General features: G+C 45.2%; 1 protein-coding gene and 1 pseudogene across 1 annotated transcript; one reads left to right on the top strand and one right to left on the bottom strand.

Annotated features, from left to right (window-relative positions):
- Nucleotides 1-221: 221 nt before the first annotated feature.
- Nucleotides 222-2389, top strand: LOC135571444 (uncharacterized; annotated as a pseudogene).
- Nucleotides 2390-10905: 8516 nt separating this feature from the next.
- LOC135573378 (trace amine-associated receptor 6-like) lies at nucleotides 10906-12335 on the bottom strand. Its single transcript, XM_065022518.1, has one exon. It carries the CDS (start codon nucleotides 12200-12202, stop codon nucleotides 11240-11242), a length of 963 nt encoding a protein of 320 aa, XP_064878590.1. The 5' UTR covers nucleotides 12203-12335; the 3' UTR covers nucleotides 10906-11239.
- Between the last annotated feature and the right edge of the window lie 14069 nt (nucleotides 12336-26404).

Here is a 26404-nt window from a genome sequence, read left to right as displayed (position 1 = left end):
ATTGTTTTATTGTCAGTGTAGTGTGAGTTGTTGTATAGGTGCGCGTCGGGTCCTCGTGTTTATGTACATTTAGTGTTATGGAGCATACTCCGTGGATTTTATTAAAAGACTCCATTTTACACTCCATTTGACTCTCCTGCGCCTGACTTCCCTGCCACCTATTACACCTATGCTTGACAGAATCTCTGACCCTACATATGAAGTCAGCAGGAGAGGACACTATGCCCATGGAGCTGGAGGAACGCGTTCAGGAACAAGCGAGGGAGCTTGACGTTATCAGCTCCGTCATGGATCACATTGTCATGAAAATGGATCGCTGGGAGAGACAGGGAGTTTCTCCAGCGCCACCACCACCACAACCGGAATCTCCCGTGAACGTTTTTTCCACTCCGGAATCGAGGATCCATTTATCCCTACCTACGGGATACAATGGAGATACTGCCGGCTGCCAGGGTTTCCTCCTCAAGTTAAACTTATATCTAGCCACGGCCTCCCCAGTACCATCTGACCGTGAGAAGAGTTACGCCCTCGTCTCATGCCTCACCGGGAGAGCCCTGGAATGGGCCAGCGCTGTGTGTAGAAGGGAGGATGCGGCGTTGGACCATTTTGAGGAGTTCACCCGCCAATTCCGGATAGTATTCGATCACCCACCTGAAGGCAAAGCAGCGGGTGAGCTTCTCTATCATCTGAGGCAGGAGACGAGGAGTGCACAGGATTTTGCTTTGGAGTTTAGGACCTTGGCTGTCGGTGCTGGATGGCGCGACAGGGCCCTGATCGACCATTACCGATGTAGTCTACGCGAGGATGTCCGTCGGGAGCTGGCCTGTAGAGACACCACCCTCACCTTCGACCAGCTGGTGGACATGTCCATTAAGCTGGACAACATGCTGGCTGCTCGTGGACGTCTAGATCGGGGTCTGGTTGTCCCATCCTCGCGCACCCTCTCTCCCGAAGATATGGAATTGGGAGGGATGGTACGCAGGGAGACCGGAGGGGGTTCCCGCTTGAGCACCATTCATGGTCGCAGAGGGCACACTGCTGGTCGGTGCCGGGTTGGTTCCTCTGGGAATAGAGAGGGCAGGCAGGGCATTCTGGCGTCACCCCAGGTGAGTAGGCACCATTCTCATCCAGAGCCCTCAGACAAACATTAGTGCAGCAGTCTTTTTTCCTGATTTTTCACTGCATTCCCAGTATAAGGCACTAGTTGATTCAGGTGCGGCTGGGAATTTCATTAATAAAAGTCTAGCTCATAGTTTAGGGATCCCTATTGTTCCTGTGCCTATCCCTATTCATGCCTTAGATAGTCGGCCATTAGGGTCAGGGTTTATCAGGGAGGTTACCGCACCTTTGTGTATGATAACGCAGGAGGGTCACAAGGAGAGGATTAGTCTTTTCCTTATTGATTCTCCTGCGTATTCTGTGGTGCTAGGCCTACCCTGGTTAGTTTGTCATAACCCCACTGTTTCTTGGCCAGAGGGCTCTCACGGGGTGGTCGCGAGAATGCTCAGGTAGGTGTTTAGGGGTTTCCGTTGGTGCTACTACGGTGGAAAGTCCAGACCAGGTCTCCACCGTGCGCATTCCCCCCGAATATGCCGATTTGGCTCTCGCCTTCTGTAAAAAGAAGGCGACTCAATTACCACTCCATCGACGGGGGGATTGTGCGATAGATCTCCTGGTAGACGCTGCATATCCCAAGAGTCACGTGTATCCCCTATCGCAAGCGGAGACGGAGGCTATGGAGACATATGTCTCTGAATCCCTGCATCAGGGGTTCATTCAGCCATCCATTTCACCCGTCTCCTCGAATTTCTTTTTTGTGAAGAAAAAGGATGGCGGTTTACGCCCGTGCATTGATTATCGAGGTCTTAATAAAATCACAGTGAAATATAGCTACCCGCTGCCTCTGATCAATACGGTTATTGAGTTAATGCACGGGCACGTTTTTTCACAAAATTGGATCTCAGGAGTGCGTACAATCTGGTGCGTATTAAGAAGGGTGATGAGTGGAAGACGGCATTTAGCACTACCTCAGGTCATTATGAGTACCTGGTCATGCCATATGGGTTGATGAATGCTCCATCAGTTTTCCAATCATTTGTAGATGAGATCTTCAGGGACCTGCAGGGTGTAGTGGTGTATATCGATGATATTCTGATATACTCTGCTACACGCGCCGAGCATGTGTCCCTGGTGCGCAGGGTGCTTGGTCGCCTGTTGGAGCATGATCTATATGTCAAGGCTGAGAAATGCTTGTTTTTCCAACAATCCATCTCCTTCCTAGGGCATCGGATTTCCACTTCAGGAGTGGAGATGAGTAATTGGCCGACTCCAACCACGGTAAAGGAGTTGCAGCGTTTTTTGGGGTTTTCCCCATTACCTCACTGCTAAAGGGGGGCCCGGTGCGCTTGCAGTGGTCGGCTGAGGCGAACAGGGCTTTTGAGCACCTGAAGACTCTGTTTACCTCGGTGCCTGTGTTGGCTCATCCGGATCCCTCTTTGCCATTCATAGTGGAGGTGGACGCATCCGAAGCTGGGATAGGAGCAGTGCTCTCTCAGCGTTCGGGTGCGCCACTGAAACTTCGCCCCTGTGCTTTCTTTTCGAAGAAGCTCAGCCCAGCGGAGCGAAACTATGATGTAGGGAACCGAGAGCTGTTAGCTGTCGTAGAAGCTTTGAAGGTGTGGAGGCATTGGCTTGAGGGGGCTAAACACCCTTTTCTCATTTGGACTGACCACCGCAATCTGGAGTACATCCGGCAGACCAGGCTCCCAGAACGTTAAGGCAGACGCATTGTCTCGGCTGTATGACACAGAGGAGCGGTCCATGGATCCCACTCCCATACTCCCAGCTTCGTGTCTGGTGGCGCCAGTAGTGTGGGAGCTGGACGCGGACATTGAGCGGGCGTCACGTGCAGAGCCCACTCCCCCTGAGTGTCCAGCTGGTCGTCTGTACGTTCCGTCTGCTGTCCGCGACCGATTGATATATTGGGCTCACACGTCACCCTCCTCTGGTCATCCTGGGATAGGTCGGACGATGCGCTGTCTTGAAGGAAGGTACTGGTGGCCCACTTTAGCTAAGGATGTAAGGATTTATGTTTCTTCCTGTTCGGTGTGCGCCCAGTGCAAGGCTCCTAGACACCTGCCCAGAGGTAAGCTACAACCTCTACCCGTTCCTCAACGGCCATGGTCGCACCTGTCGTGGATTTTTTGACTGATCTTCCACCTTCACAGGGTTACACCACGATCCTGGTCGTTGTGGATCGGTTTTCAAAGTCCTGTCGTCTCCTCCCTTTGCCCGGTCTCCCTACGGCCTTACAAACTGCAGAGGCCCTGTTTACACACGTTTTCCGGCACTATGGGGTGCCTGAGGATATAGTGTCTGATCGGGGTCCCCAGTTCACATCAAAGGTCTGGAAGGCGTTTATGGAGCGTCTGGGGATCTCGGTTAGTCTTACCTCAGGTTTTCACCCCGAGAGTAATGGGCAGGTGGAGAGAGTTAACCAGGATGTGGGTAGGTTTCTGCGGTCTTATTGCCAGGATCGGCCGGGGGAGTGGGCGAAGTTCGTGCCCTGTGCAGAGATTGCTCAGAACTCGCTACGTCACTCCTCCACTAACCTTACCCTAATACACATTGAAAGGGAGTATCAGCCGGTTCTGGCTCCTTGGCATCAGAGCCAGACCGAGGCCCCTGCGGTGGACAATTGGTTTCGGCACGCTGAGGAAACCTGGGAGGCAGCCCACGTCCACCTTCAGCGTGCCATAAGGCGCCAGAAAATTGGCGCAGACCGTCGCCGCAGTGAGGCCCCAGTGTTCGCACCAGGTGACAGGGTCTGGCTCTCGACCCGAAACCTGCCCCTTCGCCTGCTCTGCCGGAAGCTGGGTCCGCGGTTTGTGGGGCCGTTTAAAGTCCTGAGGAGAGTGAACGAGGTATGTTATAGGTTACAACTACCAACTCATTACCGTATTAATCCCTCGTTCCATGTGTCTCTCCTCAGGCCGATGGTGGCTGGCCCGCTCCAGGAGGCTGAAGTGCGTTATGTTCCTCCGCCTCTAGACATCGAGGGGGTTCCGGCGTACTCTGTTCGATCCATTTTGGATTCGAGACGTCGGGCGAGGGGCCTTCAGTTCCTCGTGGACTGGGAGGGGTACGGGCCGGAGGAGAGATGCTGGGTTCCGGTGGAGGACGTGTTAGATCCTTCCATGTTATCAGAATTCCACCGTCTCCATCCGGATCGCCCTGCACCTCGCCCTCCGGGTCGTCCCCGAGGCCGGTGTCGACGCGCAGCTGGAGCCGCGCGTCAGGGGGGGGGGGTACTGTCACGACTTCTGTCGAAGTCGTTGCCTCTCCTTGTTCGGGCGGTGCTCGGCGTTCGACGTCACGGGTCTTCTAGCCATCATTGATCCTTTTTTCATTTTCCATTGGTTTTGTCTTGTCTTCCCACACACCTGTTTTCAATCCCATTCATTACCAGTTGTGTATTTAACACTCTGTTTCCCCTCATGTCTTTGTCAGAGATTGTTTTATTGTCAGTGTAGTGTGATTTGTTGTATAGGTGCGCGTCGGGTCCTCGTGCCCATGTTTGTGTGTTTATGTACATTTAGTGTTATGGAGCATACTCCGTGGACTTTATTAAAAGACTCCATTTTACACTCCATTTGACTCTCCTGCGCCTGACTTCCCTGCCACCTATTACACCTATGCTTGACAATATTACTGGAATTGCCCATGTAGTTACATATTACCCAGTGTTCTTGGCAAGTTTTCATTTGTACATTTTGGTCATTTAGCGGGCGCTCTTGTCCTTAGTAACATACAGTCAGTGCATTTAACCAAGGTTGATAAAAAAATTATGTATATCAGTCATAGCAAGTAAAACATTTCTGTAACCAATACTGAAAGTGTTATAATAGTTAAGGATGTATTGGTCTTCAAAATAATTGTAATTACGACACGATCTTATGATATACAGTGCATTTGGAAAGTTTTCAGAACTCTTGACTTTTTCCACATTTTGTTAAGTGCCCCATGGTGGCTGTGGTGTTATGGTATGAGCAGGCATAAGCTACGGACAACGAACACAATTCCATTTTATCGATGGCAATTTGAATGCAGAGATACCGTGACGAGATCCTGAGGCCCATTGTAGTGCCATTCATCCGCCACCATCACCTCATGTTTCAGCATGATAATTCACGCATGTCCGTCTTCAATTCCTGGAAGCTGAAAATGTCCTAGTTCTTCAATAGCTTGCGTACTCCCAAGACATGTCACATATTGAGCATGTTTGGGATGCTCTTGGTTGACGTGTATGGGAGCATGTTCCGGTTCCCGCCAATATCCAACAACTTTGCACAGCCATTGAAGAGGAGTGGGACAACATTCAACAGCCTTTAAACAAACATTTTATTTAACTAGGCAAGTCAGTTAAGAACAAATTCTTATTTACAATGACGGCCTACACCGGCCAAACCCGGACGACGCTGGGCCAATTGTGCGCCGCCCTATGGGACTCCCAGTTTTTGATACAGCCTGAATTCAAATCATAGGCCTAATGAATTCATTTCAATTGACTGATTTCCATATGACTGTATTCAGTAAAATCGTACGTTTATATTTTTGTTCAGAATGGAATAAGTAAAGTTATTCCTCTGTCACAGATTGTGATTGATGATGCCTTCCTCTGGCTACTGTACATACTGAAAGCAATACCTGTCCTCTGTTTCACTCTGCAGGAAAATGTTTAAAGAAATGTTGCTCTTTATTCTTTACTTTGGATATGAGGTTAAATGTTTAATATGAGGCGACATTGTAAGTATTCATACCCCTTCACTTTTCCCACTTTTTGTTACGTCAGACATTCTAAAACTGCTTAAGTTATTTTTTACCCCTCATCAATCTACACACAATACCCGACAAACAGGTTTTTAGAAATTAAAAAATAATAAAAACAGATACCTCATTTACATAAGTATTCAGACCCTTTGCTATGCGACTCGAAATTGAGCTAAAGCACATCCTGTTTCCATTGATCATCCTTGAGATATTAATACAATTTGATTGATTTTGGCTCCTGAATGGCAGAGCGGTCTAAGGCACTGCATCTGGTTCAAATCCAGCTGTATCACAACCGGCCGTGATTGAAAGTCCCTTAGGACGGCACACAACTGGCAAAGCGTCATCCGGGTTTGGCCGATGTAGGCCTTCATTTGTAAATCATTTATTTTTAACTGACTTTCTGAGTTAAAATGTTGTTTTTTGTTGAGAAAGGCACACACCTCTATAAGGTCCAACAACTGACAGTGCATGTCAGAGTAGTAACCAAGCCATGAGGTCAAAGGAATTGTCTGTAGAGCTCCGAGACAGAATTGTGCAGAAGCACCGATCTGGGGAAGGGTCCCAAAAAATTCAAGAACACAGTGGACTCCATCAATCTTAAATGGAAGAAGTTTGGAACCACAAAGACTCTTCCTAGAGCTGGCAGCCCGGCCAAACTGAGCAATTGGGGAGAAGGGCCTTGGTCATGGAGGTGACCAAGAACACGAGAGAGTTCCTCTTTGGAGATGGGAGAATCTTCCAGAAGGATAAATCTCTGCAGCGCTCCAACAATAAAGATTTTATTGTAGAGTCGCCAGTTGGAAGCCACGCCACAGTAGAAGGCACATGACAGCCTTGGGGTTTGCCTGAAGGACTCTCAGACCATGGAAAAACAAGACTCTTTGGCCTGAATGCCAAGTGTCACGTCTGGAGGTAACCTGGCACCATCCCTACGGTGAAGCATGGTGGTGGTGCATCATGCTGTGGGGATGTTTATCAGCAGCAGGGAATGAGAGGCTAGTCCGGATTGAGGGAAAGATGAACGGAACAAAGTACAGAGAGATCCTTGAAGTACTGATAGCTCTGAGCAGGTTCTCAGACTGGGTCGAAAGTTCATCTTCCAACAGAACAACGACCCTAACACACAGCCAAGACAACGCAGGATTGGCTTCGGGACAAGTCTCAATGTTTTTGTGGCCCGGACTTAAACCCGATCGAAGATCTCTGGAGAGACCTGAAAATAGCTGTACAGCGACGCTCCCCACCCAACCTGACAGAGCTTGAGAGGATCTGCAGAGAAGAATGGGCCAAACTCCCCAAATATAGGTGTGCCAAGCTTGAAGCGTCATACCCTGGAATCACTGGCAAATGTGCTTCAACAAGGTACTGAGTAAAGGATCTGAATTCTTATGACTCTCCAGAGAGTGGTGTGGTCTGCCCAACGATCATCAAGGACATCAACCACCCGATCCACGCCCTGTTCACCCCGCTGTCATTCAGAAGGCGAGGTCAGTACAGGTGCATCAAAGCTGGCACTCAAGGCCCTCAGACTGTTAAATAGCCAGCACAAGCAGACTACCACCCAGTTATTCAACCCTACACCTTAGAGTATGCTGCCCTTTGTACATAGACATGGAATCGCTGGTCAATTTAATAATGGAACACTAGTCAATTTAATGTTTACATACTGCTTTACTCATCTAATATGTGTGTATATATATGTATTGTATTGTATATCAATACCACTCAGAGATTGCTTAACAAAATATTTATCTTTTTTAATTCCATTCTTTTACTTTTTTTGTGTGTGTGTGTGTGTGTGTGTGTGTGTGTGTGTGTGTGTGTGTGTGTATTGTGAATTGTTAGATTCTACTGCACTGTTGGAGCTTGGAACACAAGTAATTTGCTTCAGCCGCAACATCTGCTGAATATTTGTATGTGACCAATAAAATATGATTTTGATTTGATTTGGTAGTGTATTAAAGGTAGTAACCCTTTAAATGTAATGTTCAGTTAATTTATGTATTTAGATACTGGTTCCCTTCCCCTGTAAGCAGTCTGAACTGCTCTTAGTCTGTGTCACTCTGACATTGCTCATCCATATATTAAAATATTCTTAATTCCATTTCTTTACTTAGATTTATGTGTATTAGGTATCTGGTAAATTGTTAGATATTGCTTCACTGTCGGAACTAGGTGCATAAAACTCTCACTACATCTGCAATAACATCGGCTAAACAAAAGCTTTTGACAAGTTTTTATTTTATTTCTACTGAGTGACATAAAACTCTCACTACATCTGCAATCAGAAAGAAGAAGAAGAAACAGGAATGCTATCATTTTCAGACAAACACATTACTTCCTTCAGCACTCTACTACAAGTGTGACTGTTTTGGAATAAAATGTTCAATATATTTCCTTTATCGTCCTCTGTGTTGTTTGCTTATTGTTTAACCATTGATTTGTTCCAGGTCAATTTGAGATCTTAAGGAGCATCAGGTACTGCTGGAATATCTACCAATAGCATGTCCATCTTTATGTGATAAATTACACTGGTCACTGCTCAAAACATTTAGAGAGAATAGTCTTCACTTTAGATTAGGGAAAAACTACTTTACTGAGTATTAAATGGTTAAAATACATTTTCACATCTTTGGAATGATCTTATTAATTATTATGTACTATAAAAGTTGTTTATAATTATGTGAATTACCAGTTTATTTAAATATCAGATTAATGACATAAATTATGAATAAACAATTTACTGATCCATTATAAATTATTTATTGTGAAACCCACTCTTTATATTCATTCAGAGTAAACAGCATCTGAGAGAGCTGCTCTGGTGTGACCCCTGACCTGGCAGCAGTGATGTAGTGAGAGTAGTGGTATTGTTCATACTGTCACGACGGCTCCTCTGCAGTGCAGGGGCGGTTCCTCCTGCAGGCAGAGGAGGGTCGTTAGTGATTGGAGTCTATGGCAAAAACCAAAAGAGATCGGACCCCTCCCCCAGTAACCGGCCCAGGTCCAGAGCCACATCTATGGGCTCTAGGACTAACTATTGACTGGGGAGTGCAGGAAGAAAAAGCCACAACGGAAATTGACCAGCAGGGGGAGCCAAACGAACAGGCTCTGAAAGAACTGGAAATAAAACAAGAACCAACCTATGTGAAACCTGAGGAGGAGTGGTATGAACAGCTCTACCAAACCGACGCCCCAACGGAAGAAGACTTATGGGCATCAGTACTGAGGGACTTAACATTGGACTGAGTCCTACATAATTCTGAGTATACTGCAAGAGAAGCACAATGAGATAAAATGAATTGAAATCCCAAGCGCCCCCTCCCCCGCCCATAACTGGGTCTCTAAGAGAGTATAAAAGGAGAGATCAGTAAGGTAAATTACTTTTTACTATACTCTGTTTGTATTGACTATTTTTGACATCAAGGCACGAGCACAGTTTTGACTGGTAATCTTAAGAATTGTGTTGTGCACTGGAAGCTCACACCACTTCTAAGAGTAAGAGGACAAGGTTGTGTAAGAGAGAACTTCACCCCTCAACAGAGCGAGGCCTAGAAGAACTCTTGGGAGCATCGGTTCCATCTTTGGTGTGCGAGGGACAATTGCAGTTTGGCAAGATTGAAAAAGCCCAGGAAGCCATAAGCCTCGTAGTAGCCAAGGGTCAACAAAAAAAGTCCATATCTAAGCAGCAGGCAGTGAAAAGTGTAACCTATGAAATTTGGAATAAATAAGAGATTAAAATATTGTAGACAGCAGAGGCTGCTGATATTACTCTTATAATGACCAGTTTCGGGAAGGTAAATATATGGTTATTTGCTTTGATTAAGAGTTTGTAGAAAGTGTTTAAGCTGATTATATTTGCAATATTTTCTGGCATAGTATAGCGCATTAAGGATTGATTGAGCATTATTGTTGTATTGAGAAACTGTAGAACCATTGAATTGTAATAACGTGTATAAGACAAAAAACAGAGTAAAAGCTTGAAACTTTGACAACTAGGCCAGATTAACGATCTGGAGAGCAAACGTCTTTGACACTCTCACGGAACAGAAAGTGACCCTGGTTGTAGGTTAAAGTGATTGCACTAAAGAATATTTCATTGTGTGGACAATAATATATTTTTAGGAGAGTCAAAACATATACCAATACTAGTTTCCAAGTGACTACTAGCTGACGAGCATAATAACTAACAGAAGATTAGTTATTAGGTATTGATATATAAGAGAAAAAGACTCAAGGTAAGGGTGTATAGGAAGAAACTATAAACTTAGCATACTAAGAAGAGTACATTTATCCAAGGCCCCATACTAGAACTGGAGATAAAGGGATTGACAACGTGAACGAAGGAACAAACCCAACTTACGCAAAGGGCCATTACGAATAAATAGAAGGGTTGGTAGGGCCGCACGGCTAGGCCCTTGTTACACCGAAGTGACTAAAATCCTAAAGTACTCTGCCCAGCCAGAGGACGGGATAGAGGCTTTTGCTGCAGGCGAAGTCAGCACCGTGACAAGTCACCTGGGCTCAGGGTATTTAAACTGCTTTACTAATCACTCTCTCTCTCTCTCTCTCTGCTCCTCCAGGTATGATCCTGTTTTGTTTGTTCCTTTGTAGTTTTACTTAGTTTTCACTCAGTCATATTCACACACACACAGATTCACGCATCCCTGCACTTTACATACACCCTACATTATGATACTTTCACACCTCATTCCCTTTTCTTTGTTTAAAGTTAATAGTTTTGTTTACAATAAAGAACCTTTTTGATTGGCTCATACCTGTTCGTGTCCCCTCATTTTTGCAACAGGCTATGAGCCGGCCTGTGACAATACCCAGTATGTTGAGGTTGAAGTGTCTGCTAATGGTCTCCTCTGTTGTGTTGAATAATTCATGTATATACTGTAGTAGTTATTTATAAATGTCAGAATACCTAGCTGAATAACATTTAGTAAATGTGGCCTTAATATTAAATGGTGAGCAAACTGGAAATTCCTTGTTCATTTGAACTTTACTTTACTTGATGAAGACGTTATGCCACAATTTAGCCACTAGAGGGAGATGTTAAATAACATATAGAATGAGTCATGACGTCCTCAGAATGTACTATTAGAACACTTACATACTATTTATCATTACCATGGAACAACCACAGCCTTAGGTATTTGGAGAACACAATCCACAATGACTACAATGTCTTTTATAAAACAAGCTTATGCATTCTTATAACTTCTCCAAGTCATTCCATTACAATCCAGACAATCATTCTTTATCAACACCACATGTACCTATGATGACAACAGTGAGATGAGTCATGTCGGTGTATTGTTACATGAAATAATTACAACACCTGTAGAACAAAACTATATCAAACCGATGTTTGCTGAACTAGGAAATCATATTATAGGAACTATAAACGTCTTATCTTCAAAGTTAAAATAAGTTTAGCTGTCACTTTGAACCATGGATAAAAGAAAGCATAAATTATTGGGTTAATTAAGGAATTAACAAATGCCAGATAACTAGTGAAATATGATATTAAATGATCACCTATAACAGAAAAAACAAAGTAAATAAATAGAGATGGAATCCAAGAAAGGAGATAGGTGAAAACAACAATAGCTAGAGTTTTTGCTGCTTTTCTCTCAGACTTATTTGCATGTACAGTTTGAACACCAGACTCACTGTCAGCCTCTTTTGAAAATACCTTTCTGGCCTGTGATCTGGCCACCACAAAGATGTTCAAATAAAGTGTTATAATAATAGAGCACGGGACAACCATTATAAATACAATGTACATTATATTAACCCATGTTATTCCTTCAACAATAACACATTCTGTTAAACACCTACTGGGTGTCTGTACATTTACAAAGTTTTGTATAATAACAGCATCATATATGATACAACAACACCAGGTAATGGATATACAACAGATAGTTCCTGTTATTGTTATTTTAGAGTGGTACAATAAGGGATCACACACAGCAACATAGCGGTCAATAGATATCAAGACCAAATTGCCAAGAGATAAAGTAGTACATAAAAAAGTAATGTAGAATTGAAACACGCAGAAATATTCCCCAAAACCCCAGCATGGTTCCATTATTGTTAAAGTCGCTACTGGTATCACAATCAGTCCAACCAGGAGATCTGACGCAGCCAGAGAGAAGATGAGCAGGTTGGTTGTAGTGTGGAGCTGCTTGAAGTGAGAGATGGAGATGATCACCAGTAGGTTCAAAAATACTGTAACTGCTGAAATCAATGAGAAGAAGATGTACAGTGTTATGTAGATAGATGTCGATAGCAAAGCCTTTCTGCAAGAAGAGTTTCCGTCTTGAAAACAGTATTGAACATCTTCATGTTTCTCCATTTGTAATTCAATTCAAAATGCTGAGGTCCTGCTTGGTCCTGTGTGTGACCCTGTCAGGTCCACCTTCTGACAAACTCTGAGCTCTGCCTCTCTATTTATCCCTGAGTTACTGACAGAAACTCCCCTCCCTGGAGTCTCTCTGCACACACACACACACACACACACACACACACACACACACACACACACACACACACACACACACACACACACACACATGAACAAACAGTTGGATAAACAAATAATTAATGAAAGCATGATGTAATGTATGACAGGATTGGATGTTGCTGTGCCCAGCTGGCCTGTCATTCAGCCTGACTGATAGTTAGAGATGAGAGAAAAGGTATATTTTCTCCAATTCAAATCAAATGTTATTTGTCAACAGCGCCGATCAGGTGTTGACCTTACGGTGAAATGCGTACTTACAAGCCGTTTACCAACAATGCAGTTTTAAGAAAAAATACATTTTAAGTGAAAAATAGATAAGTAAAAAATATCAGTAACAAATAATTAGAGCAGTAAAATAACAATATCGAGACACAGAGTAAATGTGGAGACTATATACAGGGTGGACTGGTACAGAGTCAATGTGGAGGCTATATACAGGGGGTACCGGTATAGAGTAAATGTGGAGGCTATATACAGGGGGTACCGGTACAGAGTCAATGTGGAGGCTATATACAGGGGGTACCGGTATAGAGTAAATGTGGAGGCTATATACAGGGGGTACCGGTACAGAGTAAATGTGGAGGCTATATACAGGGTGTACTGGTACAGAGTAAATGTGGAGGCTATATACAGGGTGTACCGGTGCAGAGTTCATGTGGAGGCTATATACAGGGTGTACCGGTACAGAGTCAATGTGGAGGCTATATACAGGGTATACCGGTACAGAGTCAATGTGGAGGCTATATACAGGGTGTTACAGTACAGAGTCAATGTGGAGGCTATATACAGGGGGTACCGGTACATAGTTAATGTGGAGGCTATATACAGGGTGTACCGGTACAGAGGAAATGTGGAGGCTATATACAGGGTGTACTGGTACAGAGTAAATGTGGAGGCTATATACAGGGTGTACCAGTACAGAGTTCATGTGGAGGCTATATACAGGGTGTACCGGTACAGAGTCAATGTGGAGGCTATATACAGGGTATACCGGTACAGAGTCAATGTGGAGGCTATATACAGGGGGTACCGGTATAGAGTCAATGTGGAGGCTATATACAGGGGGTACCGGTACAGAGTAAATGTGGAGGCTATATACAGGGGGTACCGGTATAGAGTCAATGTGGAGGCTATATACAGGGGGTACCGGTACAGAGTCAATGTGGAGGCTATATACAGGGTGTACCGGTACAGAGTAAATGTGGAGGCTATATACAGGGTGTACCGGTACAGAGTAAATGGGAGGCTATATACAGGGTATACCGGTACAGAGTTCATGTGGAGGCTATATACAGGGGGTACCGGTACAGAGTCAATGTGGAGGCTATATACAGGGGGTACCGGTACAGAGTTCATGTGGAGGCTATATACAGGGTGTACCGTTACAGAGTAAATGTGGAGACTATATACAGGGTATTACCTTACAGAGTCAATGTGGAGGCTATATACAGGGTATTACGTTACAGAGTCAATGTGGAGGCTATATACAGGGGGTACCGTTACAGAGTAAATGTGGAGACTATATACAGGGTATTACGTTACAGAGTCAATGTGGAGGCTATATACAGAGGGTACCGGTACAGAGTAAATGTGGAGGCTATATACAGGGTGTACCGGTACAGAGTCAATGTGGAGGCTATATACAGGGTTTACCGGTACAGAGTAAATGTGGAGGCTATATACAGGGTGTACCGGTACAGAGTCAATGTGGAGGCTATATACAGGGGGTACCGGTACAGAGTAAATGTGGAGGCTATATACAGGGTGTACCGGTACAGAGTCAATGTGGAGGCTATATACAGGGTTTACCGGTACAGAGTAAATGTGGAGGCTATATACAGGGTGTTACAGTACAGAGGAAATGTGGAGGCTATATACAGGGTGTACCGGTACAGAGTCAATGTGGAGGCTATATACAGGGTGTACCATTACAGAGTAAATGTGGAGACTATATACAGGGTATTACGTTACAGAGTCAATGTGGAGGCTATATACAGGGTGTTACAGTACAGAGTCAATGTGGAGGCTATATACAGGGGGTACCGGTATAGAGTCAATGTGGAGGCTATATACAGGGTGTACCAGTACAGAGTAAATGTGGAGGCTATATACAGGGTATACCGGTACAGAGTTAATGTGGAGGCTATATACAGGGAGTACCAGTACATAGTCAATGTGGAGGCTATATACAGGGGGTACCGGTACAGAGTCAATGTGCTGGGGAACCGGTTAGTGGAGGTAATTGAGGTTATATGTACATGTAGGTAGAGTTAAAGTGACTATACATAGATAATAAACAGAGAGTAGCAGCAGCATAAAAGAGGAGGGGAACAATGCAAATAGTCTGGGTAGCCATTTGATTAGCTGTTCAGCAGTCTTATGGTTTGGGGGTAGAAGATGTTAAGCAGTCTCTTGGACCTAGACTTGGCAGTCCAGTACCGCTTGCCGTGCGGTAGCTGAGGGAACAGTCTGTGACTAGGGTGGCTGGAGTCTTTGACAATTTATAGGGCCTTCCTCCAACACAGCCTGTTATAGAGGTCTTGGATGGCAGGAAGCTTGGCCCCAGTGATGTACTGGACCTTACTCACTACACTCTGTAGTGCCTTGCGGTCAGAGGCCGAGCAGTTACAAATACCAGGCAGTGATGCTCTCGATGGTGCAGCTGTAGAACTTTTTGAGGATCTGAGGACCCATGCTAAATCTTTTCAGTGTCCTGAGGGTGAATAGACTTTGTCGTGCCCTCTTAATGACTGTCTTAGTGTGCTTGGACCATGATAGTTTGTTTGTGATGTGGACACCAAGGAACTTGAAGCTGTCAACCTGCTCTCACTACCACTACCCTCACTATCACTGCTCTCACTACCACTACCCTCACTACCACTACTCTCACTACCACTGCTCTCACTACTACAACTCCTACTCTCACTACCACTACTCTCACTACCACTACTCTCACTACCACTGCTCTCACTACTACAACTCCTACTCTCACTACCACTACTCTCACTACCACTGCTCTCACTACTACAACTCCTACTCTCACTACCACTACTCCCACTATCACTACTCTCACTACCACTACTCTCACTACTACAGCTCCTACTCTCACTATCACTACTCTCACTACCACTGCTCTCACTACTACAGCTCCTACTCTCACTATCACTACTCTCACTACCACTACTCTCACTATCACTACTCTCACTACCACCCTCCTCACTACCACTGCTCTCCCTACCACTACTCTCACCACCACTACCTCACTACCACTACTCTCACTACCACTACTCTCACTACCAGTAATCCTACTCTCACTACCACTACTCTCACTACCACTACTCTCACTACCACTAATCCTACTCTCACTACCACTACTCTCACTACCACTACCCTCACTATCACTGCTCTCACTACCACTACTCTCACTACCACTACTCTCCCTACCACTACTCTCACTACCACTACTCTCACTACCACTACTCTCACTACCACTACTCTCACTACTACAACCCCTACTCTCACTACCACTACTCTCACTACCACTGCTCTCACTACTACAACTCCTACTCTCACTATCACTACTCTCACTACCACTACTCTCACTACCACTACTCTCACTACCACTGCTCTCACTACTACAACTCCTACTCTCACTATCACTACTCTCACTACCACTACTCTCACTACCACTGCTCTCACTACTACAACTCCTACTCCCACTACCTCTACTCTCACTACCACTACTCCAACTCTCACTATCACTACTCTCACTACCACTACTCCTACTCTCACTACCACTACTCTCACTACCACTGCTCTCCCTACCACTACTCTCACTACCACTACCCTCACTACCACTACTCTCACTACCACCACTCTCACTATCACTACTCTCACCACCACTGCTCTCACTATCACTGCCCTCACTATCACTGCTCTCACTACCACTACTCTCACTGCCACTACCTCACTACCACTACTCTCACTACCACTACTCTCACTACCACTACTCTCACCACCACTACTATCACTACCACTACTCAACTCTCACTATCACCACTCTCACTACCACTACTCCTACTCTCACTACCACTACCTCACTACCACTACCTCACTACCAATACTCTCACTACCACTGCTCTCACCACCACTACTCTCACTACCACTACTCTCCCTACCACTACTCCAACTCTCACTATCACTACTCTCACCACCACTACTCCTACCTCACCACCACTACTCTCACCGCCACTACTCTCACTACCACTACTCTCACTACCACTACTCTCACTACCACTACCTCACTACCACCACTCTCACCACCACTGCTCTCACTACTACAACCCTACTCTCACCATCACTACTCTCACTACCACTACCTCACCACCACTGCTCTCACTACTACATCTCCTACTCTCACTACCACTACTCTCACTACCACCACTCTCACTACCACTGCTCTCACTACTACAACTCCTACTCTCACTACCACCACTCTCACCACCACCACTCTCACTACCACTACTCCAACTCTCACTATCACTACTCTCACTACCACTACTCCTACTCTCACTACCACTACTCTCACTACCACTGCTCTCACTACTACAACCCTACTCTCACCATCACTACTCTCACACCACTACTCTCACTACCACTACTCTCACTACCACTGCTCTCACTACTACAACTCCTACTCTCACTATCACTACTCTCACTACCACTACTCTCACTACCACTGCTCTCACTACTACAACTCCTACTCCCACTACCTCTACTCTCACTACCACTACTCCAACTCTCACTATCACTACTCTCACTACCACTACTCCTACTCTCACTACCACTACTCTCACTACCACTGCTCTCCCTACCACTACTCTCACTACCACTACCCTCACTACCACTACTCTCACTACCACCACTCTCACTATCACTACTCTCACTACCACTGCTCTCACTATCACTGCCCTCACTATCACTGCTCTCACTACCACTACTCTCACTGCCACTACTCTCACTACCACTACTCTCACTACCACTACTCTCACTACCACTACTCTCACTACCACTACTCTCACTACCACTACTCCAACTCTCACTATCACTACTCTCACTACCACTACTCCTACTCTCACTACCACTACTCTCACTACCACTACTCTCACTACCAATACTCTCACTACCACTGCTCTCACTACCACTACTCTCACTACCACTACTCTCCCTACCACTACTCCAACTCTCACTATCACTACTCTCACTACCACTACTCCTACTCTCACTACCACTACTCTCACTGCCACTACTCTCACTACCACTACTCTCACTACCACTACTCTCACTACCACTACTCTCACTACCACTACTCTCACTACCACTGCTCTCACTACTACAACTCCTACTCTCACTATCACTACTCTCACTACCACTACTCTCACTACCACTGCTCTCACTACTACAACTCCTACTCTCACTACCACTACTCTCACTACCACTACCACTCCTACCACTGCTCTCACTACTACAACTCCTACTCTCACTACCACTACTCTCACTACCACTACTCTCACTACCACTACTCCAACTCTCACTATCACTACTCTCACTACCACTACTCCTACTCTCACTACCACTACTCTCACTACCACTGCTCTCACTACTACAACTCCTACTCTCACTATCACTACTCTCACTACCACTACTCTCACTACCACTACTCTCACTACCACTGCTCTCACTACTACAACTCCTACTCTCACTATCACTACTCTCACTACCACTACTCTCACTACCACTGCTCTCACTACTACAACTCTACTCCCACTACCTCTACTCTCACTACCACTACTCCAACTCTCACTATCACTACTCTCACTACCACTACTCCTACTCTCTCACTACCACTACACCTCACTACCACTGCTCTCCCTACCACTACTCTCACTACCACTACCCTCACTACCACTACTCTCACTACCACCACTCTCACTATCACTACTCTCACTACCACTGCTCTCACTATCACTGCCCTCACTATCACTGCTCTCACTACCACTACTCTCACTGCCACTACTCTCACTACCACTACTCTCACTACCACTACTCTCACTACCACTACTCTCACTACCACTACTCTCACTACCACTACTCCAACTCTCACTATCACTACTCTCACTACCACTACTCCTACTCTCACTACCACTACTCTCACTACCACTACTCTCACTACCAATACTCTCACTACCACTGCTCTCTCACCACTACCTCACTACCACTACTCTCCCTACCACTACTCCAACTCTCACTATCACTACTCTCACTACCACTACTACCCCTACTCTCACTACCACTACTCTCACTGCCACTACACTCACTACCACTACTCTCACTACCACTACTCTCACTACCACTACTCTCACCACCACCACTCTCACCACCACCACTACCTCACTACCACTGCTCTCACTACTACAACTCCCTACTCTCACCATCACTACCTCACCACCACCACCTCACTACCACTGCTCTCACTACTACAACTCCTACTCTCACTACCACTACTCTCACTACCACTACTCTCACTACCACTGCTCTCACTACTACAACTCCTACTCTCACTACCACTACTCTCACTACCACTACTCTCACTACCACTACTCCAACTCTCACTATCACTACTCTCACTACCACTACTCCTACTCTCACTACCACTACTCTCACTACCACTACTCTCACTACCAATACTCTCACTACCACTGCTCTCACTACCACTACTCTCACTACCACTACTCTCCCTACCACTACTCCAACTCTCACTATCACTACTCTCACTACCACTACTCCTACTCTCACTACCACTACTCTCACTACCACTACTCTCACTACCACTACTCTCACTACCACTAATCGCACTACCACTACCCTCACTACCACTGCTCTCACTACCACTGCTCTCACTACTACAACTCCTACTCTCACTACCACTACTCTCACTATCACTACTCTCACTACCACTACTCTCACTACCACTACTCTCACTACCACTACTCTCACTACCACTACTCTCACTACCACTAATCGCACTACCACTACCCTCACTACCACTGCTCTCACTACCACTGCTCTCACTACCACTACTCCTACTCTCACTACCACTACTCTCACTACCACTACTCTCACTACCAATACTCTCACTACCACTGCTCTCACTACCACTGCTCTCACTACTACAACTCCTACTCTCACTACCACTACTCTCACTATCACTACTCTCACTACCACTACTCTCACTACCACTACTCTCACTACCACTACTCTCACTACCACTGCTCTCACTACTACAACTCCTACTCTCACTACCACTGCTCTCACTACTACAACTCCTACTCTCACTACCACTACTCTCACTACCACTACTCTCCCTACCACTGCTCTCACTACTACAACTCCTACTCTCACTACCACTACTCTCACTACCACTACTCTCACTACCACTGCTCTCACTACTACAACTCCTACTCTCACTACCACTACTCTCACTACCACTACTCTCCCTACCACTACTCTCACTACCACTGCTCTCACTACCACTGCTCTCACTACTACAACTCCTACTCTCACTACCACTACTCTCACTACCACTACTCTCACTACCACTACTCCAACTCTCACTATCACTACTCTCACTACCACTACTCCTACTCTCACTACCACTACTCTCACTACCACTACTCTCACTACCACTACTCCAACTCTCACTATCACTACTCTCACTACCACTACTCCTACTCTCACTACCACTACTCTCACTACCACAACTCTCACTATCACTACTCTCACTACCACTACTCCAACTCTCACTATCACTAATCTCACTATCACTACTCTCATTACCACTACTCTCACTACCACTGCTCTCACTACTACAACTCCTACTCTCACTACCACTACTCTCACTACCACTACTCTCACTATCACTACTCTCACTATCACTACTCTCACTACCACTGCTCTCACTACTACAACTCCTACTCTCACTACCACTACTCCAACTCTCACTATCACTAATCTCACTATCACTACTCTCATTACCACTACTCTCACTACCACTGCTCTCACTACCACTACTCTCACTACCACTGCTCTCACTACCACTACTCTCACTACCACTATTCTCACTACCACTACTCTCACTACCACTACTCTCACTACCACTACTCTCACTACCACTACTCTCACTACCACTACTCTCCCTACCACTGCTCTCCCTACATCACTGCCCGCAGGTCAGGGGTCACACGAGAGTCTTTTGGCATTTTAGATATGTCTATATTGACCCTGGATCATATTATATATTTGTTGATCCTGGATCATGCTCCATGAAATCAGGATGTGCCAACTCAGAGAGGCCAGGAAAAACTAATGTAATTTCAGTTCTGTACTTGTGAAAATGTCTTGTTATTTGTCAAAGACACTACAGAGAGGGTGTAGGATTGAGACGTGTGCTAATTGACTAAAATGCAAAATTTGTAGCAGAGGTGAGTCAGACTCATGGTCTCCTGATGAGACGTGTTTGGGGTAAGAGTTGTATTGAGGCTGAGGCCTAGTGGAAGTTGTGCTCATGTGTTAAATGGCTAGCTAGTTAGCGGGATGCACACTAATAGCATTTGAATCGATGACGTCACTCTCTCTGAGTCCTTGAAGTAGTTGTTGCTTGCTCTTCAATGGTCGCGGCTTTTGTGGAGCGATAGGTAACGATGCATTGAGGGTGATGTGTGCAGAGGGCTCCTGGTTCGAGCCCAGGTAAGGGTGAGGAGAGGTACAGAAGGAACACTGTTACACTCACACAAACAACAATAGAGCTTTACTTAGGTTCACTTTGAATGTTTATGCTGTATTGGGGCCTTATTAGGTCCCTGGAGGAAAGCATTTGTGTGTCTCCAACACCTTTAATTGGTAGAATTCCTTAGAGTTTTGGACCTCATTGTTCCTGAGCCTTGGATACATTGGATAACAGGACCCTCTGGTGTCGGAAACTTTAAAAAGTAAAACTAACATTATTAAAGAGTTGTTCACTTACAGTAGAGACAATATAGTCAGATTGAGTTTTGCTGATGCAATATGCTCTTTGAGAATCATGAGAACTAGAGAGGTGAAATGACAGTGTACTAGATGAATGTTTGCATGTGTGTGTGTGTGTGTGTGTGTTTGTGTGTTTGTTTGTGTCTGGCTGACTTTGTGTGTGTGTGTGTGTGTGTGTGTTCTTGTTTGACACTTTTAATTGGTAGAGTGACGTGTCATTATTACAGAGCCTTGCATATTAGTGCTAACAGGTCCCTCTTGAATCTGAGACAACTAATTAGACAAAAAATATGATTGGGTCAGAATACTGCAGAGTGATCTCTGGCAAACATTATGTGTCCCAATGATGTAACTGTCTCCCTCAACTTGAATCATTGTTTCATAATTCAGTTCAGATGGACATTTGTACAAGTCTATGGAATGTTCCTATGAAATGCCATTAGAACATACACCATAAAGATGTACCGTCTTATCAACTGCCTGACTGTTATTTTCTTATGCACTGGCCAAATGACATATGCCATGATGTGTCCTGTAGTTTCACAAGGCCATCCTTCCAAGTCTAATTTTGTTGTCTTGAATATTCTATGTCTACATTTTGCATTTCATTGGCAGGGCTGACTTCTAACGCTTAAAAATAAAGGAGAGCCGCACACTCAGATGCAAAAATAATAGTTTACCAACTTGTCGACAGCCGAGGTGTCTTCCTCAGGGTACAATCACAAACACTGCGGGATGTCTCGTTTATATAGCGTCAAGACACACGTGTCTGTAATCATGGCCAAGAGTGACCTAATATCATTGGTTCATTTCTCAAATATTAAAATGGCATAGAAAGAGCAGCATACAAAAAAATACAAATGGATAGCATACGATCATAGATTCATTTTAGACTACACAAGCTTACAAACAATTACAATGGCAAAGTCACAATCACAAGAATAGCTTCAGATCAAAGTCTACGTTGAGACCGAAGGGAGCAAGGGTCTTTAAGTTAAAGATCCAGGCAGCCTCTCCTTTTAACAATAAATGATCAAGGTCACCCCCTCTCCTAGGGAGGGTGACATGTTCGATGCCAATGTAACGCAGAGACGAAATCGAGTTGCCTGCCTCCAAAAAGTGGGCCGCAACTGGGTAGGTCAAGTTTTTACACCTAATGGTGCTACGCTGCTCTGAGATACGTACTTTTAATTCACGCTTTCTTCTACACACATAATTTTTACCACAAGGACAAGTTACAAGATAAATAACTGCCTTAGTGGAGCACGTAATAACACCTTTGATTGGGATCTGTTTCTCTGTTTGTGGGTGTTTGAAGGATCTACATTTATAAGTGCTAGATAGATATGTGAAAAACACCTTGAGGATTGATTCTAAACATCGTTTGCCATGTTTCTGTCGATATTATGGAGTTAATTTGGAAAAAAGTTCGCGTTTTAATGACTTTTAATTTTCGTTTTTTTTCTTACCCAAACGTGATGAAGAAAACGGAGCGATTTGTCAACACAAATAATCTTTCTGTAAAAACTGAACATTAGCTATCTAACTGAGAGTCTCCTCATTGAAAACATCTGAAGTTCTAAATTATTTTATTTGAATGCTTTTCTGGTTTTTGTGAAAATGTTGCCTGCTGAATGCTAACGCTAAATGCTACGCTAGCTATCAATAGCTATCAATACTGTTACACAAATGCTTGTTTTGCTATGGTTGAGAAGCATATTTTTGAAAATCTGAGATGACAGTGTTGTTAACAAAAGGCTAAGCTTGAGAGCTAGCATATTGATTTCATTTCATTTGCGATTTTCATGAATAGTTAACGTTGTGTTATGCTAATGAGCTTGCGGATAGATTTACACAATCCTGGATACAGGTTTTTTTCGTAGCTAAACGTGACGCAGAAAACGGAGCGATTTGTCCTAAACAAATAATCTTTCAGGAAAAACTGAACATTTGCTATCTAACTGAGAGTCTCCTCATTGAAAACATCCGAAGTTCTTCAAAGGTAAATTATTTTCTTTGAATGCTTTTCTGGTTTTTGTGAAAATGTTGCCTGCTGAATGCTAACGCTAAATGCTATGCTAAATGCTACGCTAGCTATCAATACATATATCGATTTCATTTCATTTGCGATTTTCATGAATAGTTAACGTTGCGTTATGGTAATGGTCTTGAGGCTGTAGTCACGATCCCAGATCCGGGATGGCTCGACACAAGAAGTTAAGGGCTTTCACCATTTTTTTAATGTCTGTCGCCAATTGGATGAAAAACCTGGCTAGTGTCACCCAAAAGTCTCTGGCAAGTGCGTTAGTCTAGTGGTTATGCCTGTACATGATAGTTCACCAGCAGCCCCAAACATTGAAAGAATAAGCTACAGACCAGCCAAAGAGCTTGTAAGAATTGTACTTAAACTCCCTCCCGCCTCATACTCCTCTGGAAGTCAAGCATTTTAAGCAGCTAAGCTGGCCATCTGTGGAAAAAAAGAGTAGTATTAATTTAACTTCGTTTGGTCCACATAATTATCACAGACTCGGCCCCCAGGTACCGATATAACTATTTTCCATTTGTAAGAAAGATGTCCACCAGCATAAAACCTGAGTCAGAAAGTCTAATATTCACTATATTAAATATAAGAGTTTAACTACATTTATATACACTGGCACTGTTAAATGGAACAAACTATAACAATAACTCAAAGCCGTACCAACAATTATTAGGAAATGGAAGACATACAAGACCACTGATAATCTCCCTCGATCTGGGGCTCCACGCAAGATCTCACCCCGTGGGGTCAAAATGATCACAAGAACGGTGAGCAAAAATCCCAGAACCACACGGGGGGACCTAGTGAATGACCTGCAGAGAGCTGGGACCAAAGTAACAAAGCCTACCATCAGTAACACACTACGCCGCCAGGGACTCAAATCCTGCAGTGCCAGACGTGTCCCCCTGCTTAAGCCAGTACATGTCCAGGGTCTGGAGAGCATTCATGGAACGTCTGAGGGTCTCGGTCAGCCTCACCTCAGGTTTTCACCCCGAGAGTAACGGGCAGGTGGAGAGAGTAAAACAGGATGTGGGTAGGTTTCTGTGGTCATATTGCCAGGACCGGACGACGGAGTGGGTGGCGTTCATCCCCTGCGCAGAGATGGCCCAAAACTCACTTTTTGTTTTTGGCACCTTTTTTGGCACCTTGGCATCAGAGCCAGATCGAAGCTCCTGTAGTGGACGAATGGTTTAAGAACTCGGAGGAGACCTGGGACACCGCCCATGTGCACCTGCAAGGGGCCGTGAGAAGGCAGAAGGTGAGCGCCAACCGCCACCGCAGTGAGGCCCTGGTGTTCGCACCAGGGGATTGGGTCTGTCTCTCGACCCGAAACCTGCCCCTCCGCCTACCCTGACGGGAGCTGAGTCCGTGGTTTGTGGGGCCATTAAATGTCCCGAGGAGACTGAACAGGGTATGCTATAGGTTACAGTTTCCCCCAGATTATCATATTAATCCCTCGTTCCATGCGTCTCTCCTCAGGCCATTGATGGCTGGTCCACTCCAGGAGTCTGAGGTGCGGGAGGTTCTCCGCCCCCTCTGGACATCGAGGGGGCCCCGGCGTATGCTGTTCGAGCCATCCTGGACACGAGGCATCGGGTGAGGGGCCTTCAGTACCTCGTGGAGTGGGAGGGGTACGGTCCGGAGGAGAGATGCTGAATGCCGGTGGAGGACGTCTTGGACCCTTCATTGCTGTGGGGGTTCCACCGTCTCCATCCGGATCGACCTTCGCCTCGTCCTCCGGGTCGCCCCCGAGGTCGGTGTCGGCACGCTGCTGGAGCCACGCCTCAAGGGGGGGTACTGTCACGACTTCCGCCGAAGTCGGTCCCTCTCCTTGTTTGGGCGACGTTCGGCATTCGACGTCACTGGCCTTCTAGCCATCGCCGATCCACTTTTCATTTTCCATTTGTTTTGTCTTTGTCTTACACACCTGGTTTCAATCCCCCAATTACTTGTTCATTATCTAACCCTTTTGTTCCCCATGTTTGCTTGTGAGTGATTGTTTTTATGTAAATCGGTCCGTTTATGTGGGCTATATTGTATTGTATTTGTCTATTAGATTTACTTTATATCTGCTGTTCTGCGCCTGACTCCTCAACACCAGCTACACACAGACCACAATACACTGTCTAGACAGAAAAATACCTTGATGTCATATGTTGCAGTAAAGTAAATGACGTAGTTACTGAATTTTGCCTTTTGCCTAAAGCACAATTCCATACGAAGGGAACATTTTGTAATTTGCTGTTTGATTGATGAGAAACTCCATATTGCAAATGTACAGTCCCTTACTCAACTTTTCGCCGACAGCGCTGGGCGTACGCAGCGGCCAGATCTTCCGGGAAGTCATTGAACGAAGTCTCTCGGACATTTAGTTTCCGTTTTATAACATTTTCAAATTTTGGTCATTTTTCCGCTGTCCCGGTAAATACCACCAGATGGCGAATGGAATCATATTGCAAACGTACAAAACATCACCATTTACATTTACATTTACATTTAAGTCATTTAGCAGACGCTCTTATCCAGAGCGACTTACAAATTGGTGCATTCACCTTATGACATCCAGTGGAACAGTAGTGCATCTAAATCTTTTAAGGGGGGAGAGGGATTACTTTATCCTATCCTAGGTATTCCTTAAAGAGGTGGGGTTTCAGGTGTCTCCGGAAGGTGGTGATTGACTCCGCTGTCCTGGCGTCGTGAGGGAGTTTGTTCCACCATTGGGGGGCCAGAGCAGCGAACAGTTTTGACTGGGCTGAGCGGGAGCTGTACTTCCTCAGTGGTAGGGAGGCGAGCAGGCCAGAGGTGGATGAACGCAGTGCCCTTGTTTGGGTGTAGGGCCTGATCAGAGCCTGGAGGTACTGAGGTGCCGTTCCCCTCACAGCTCCGTAGGCAAGCACCATGGTCTTGTA

Source organism: Oncorhynchus nerka, linkage group LG1 (assembly GCF_034236695.1).
Source record: "Oncorhynchus nerka isolate Pitt River linkage group LG1, Oner_Uvic_2.0, whole genome shotgun sequence".
In the NCBI taxonomy this organism is placed as follows: domain Eukaryota; kingdom Metazoa; phylum Chordata; class Actinopteri; order Salmoniformes; family Salmonidae; genus Oncorhynchus; species Oncorhynchus nerka.
This window is presented reverse-complemented; position numbering and strand designations above follow the sequence as displayed.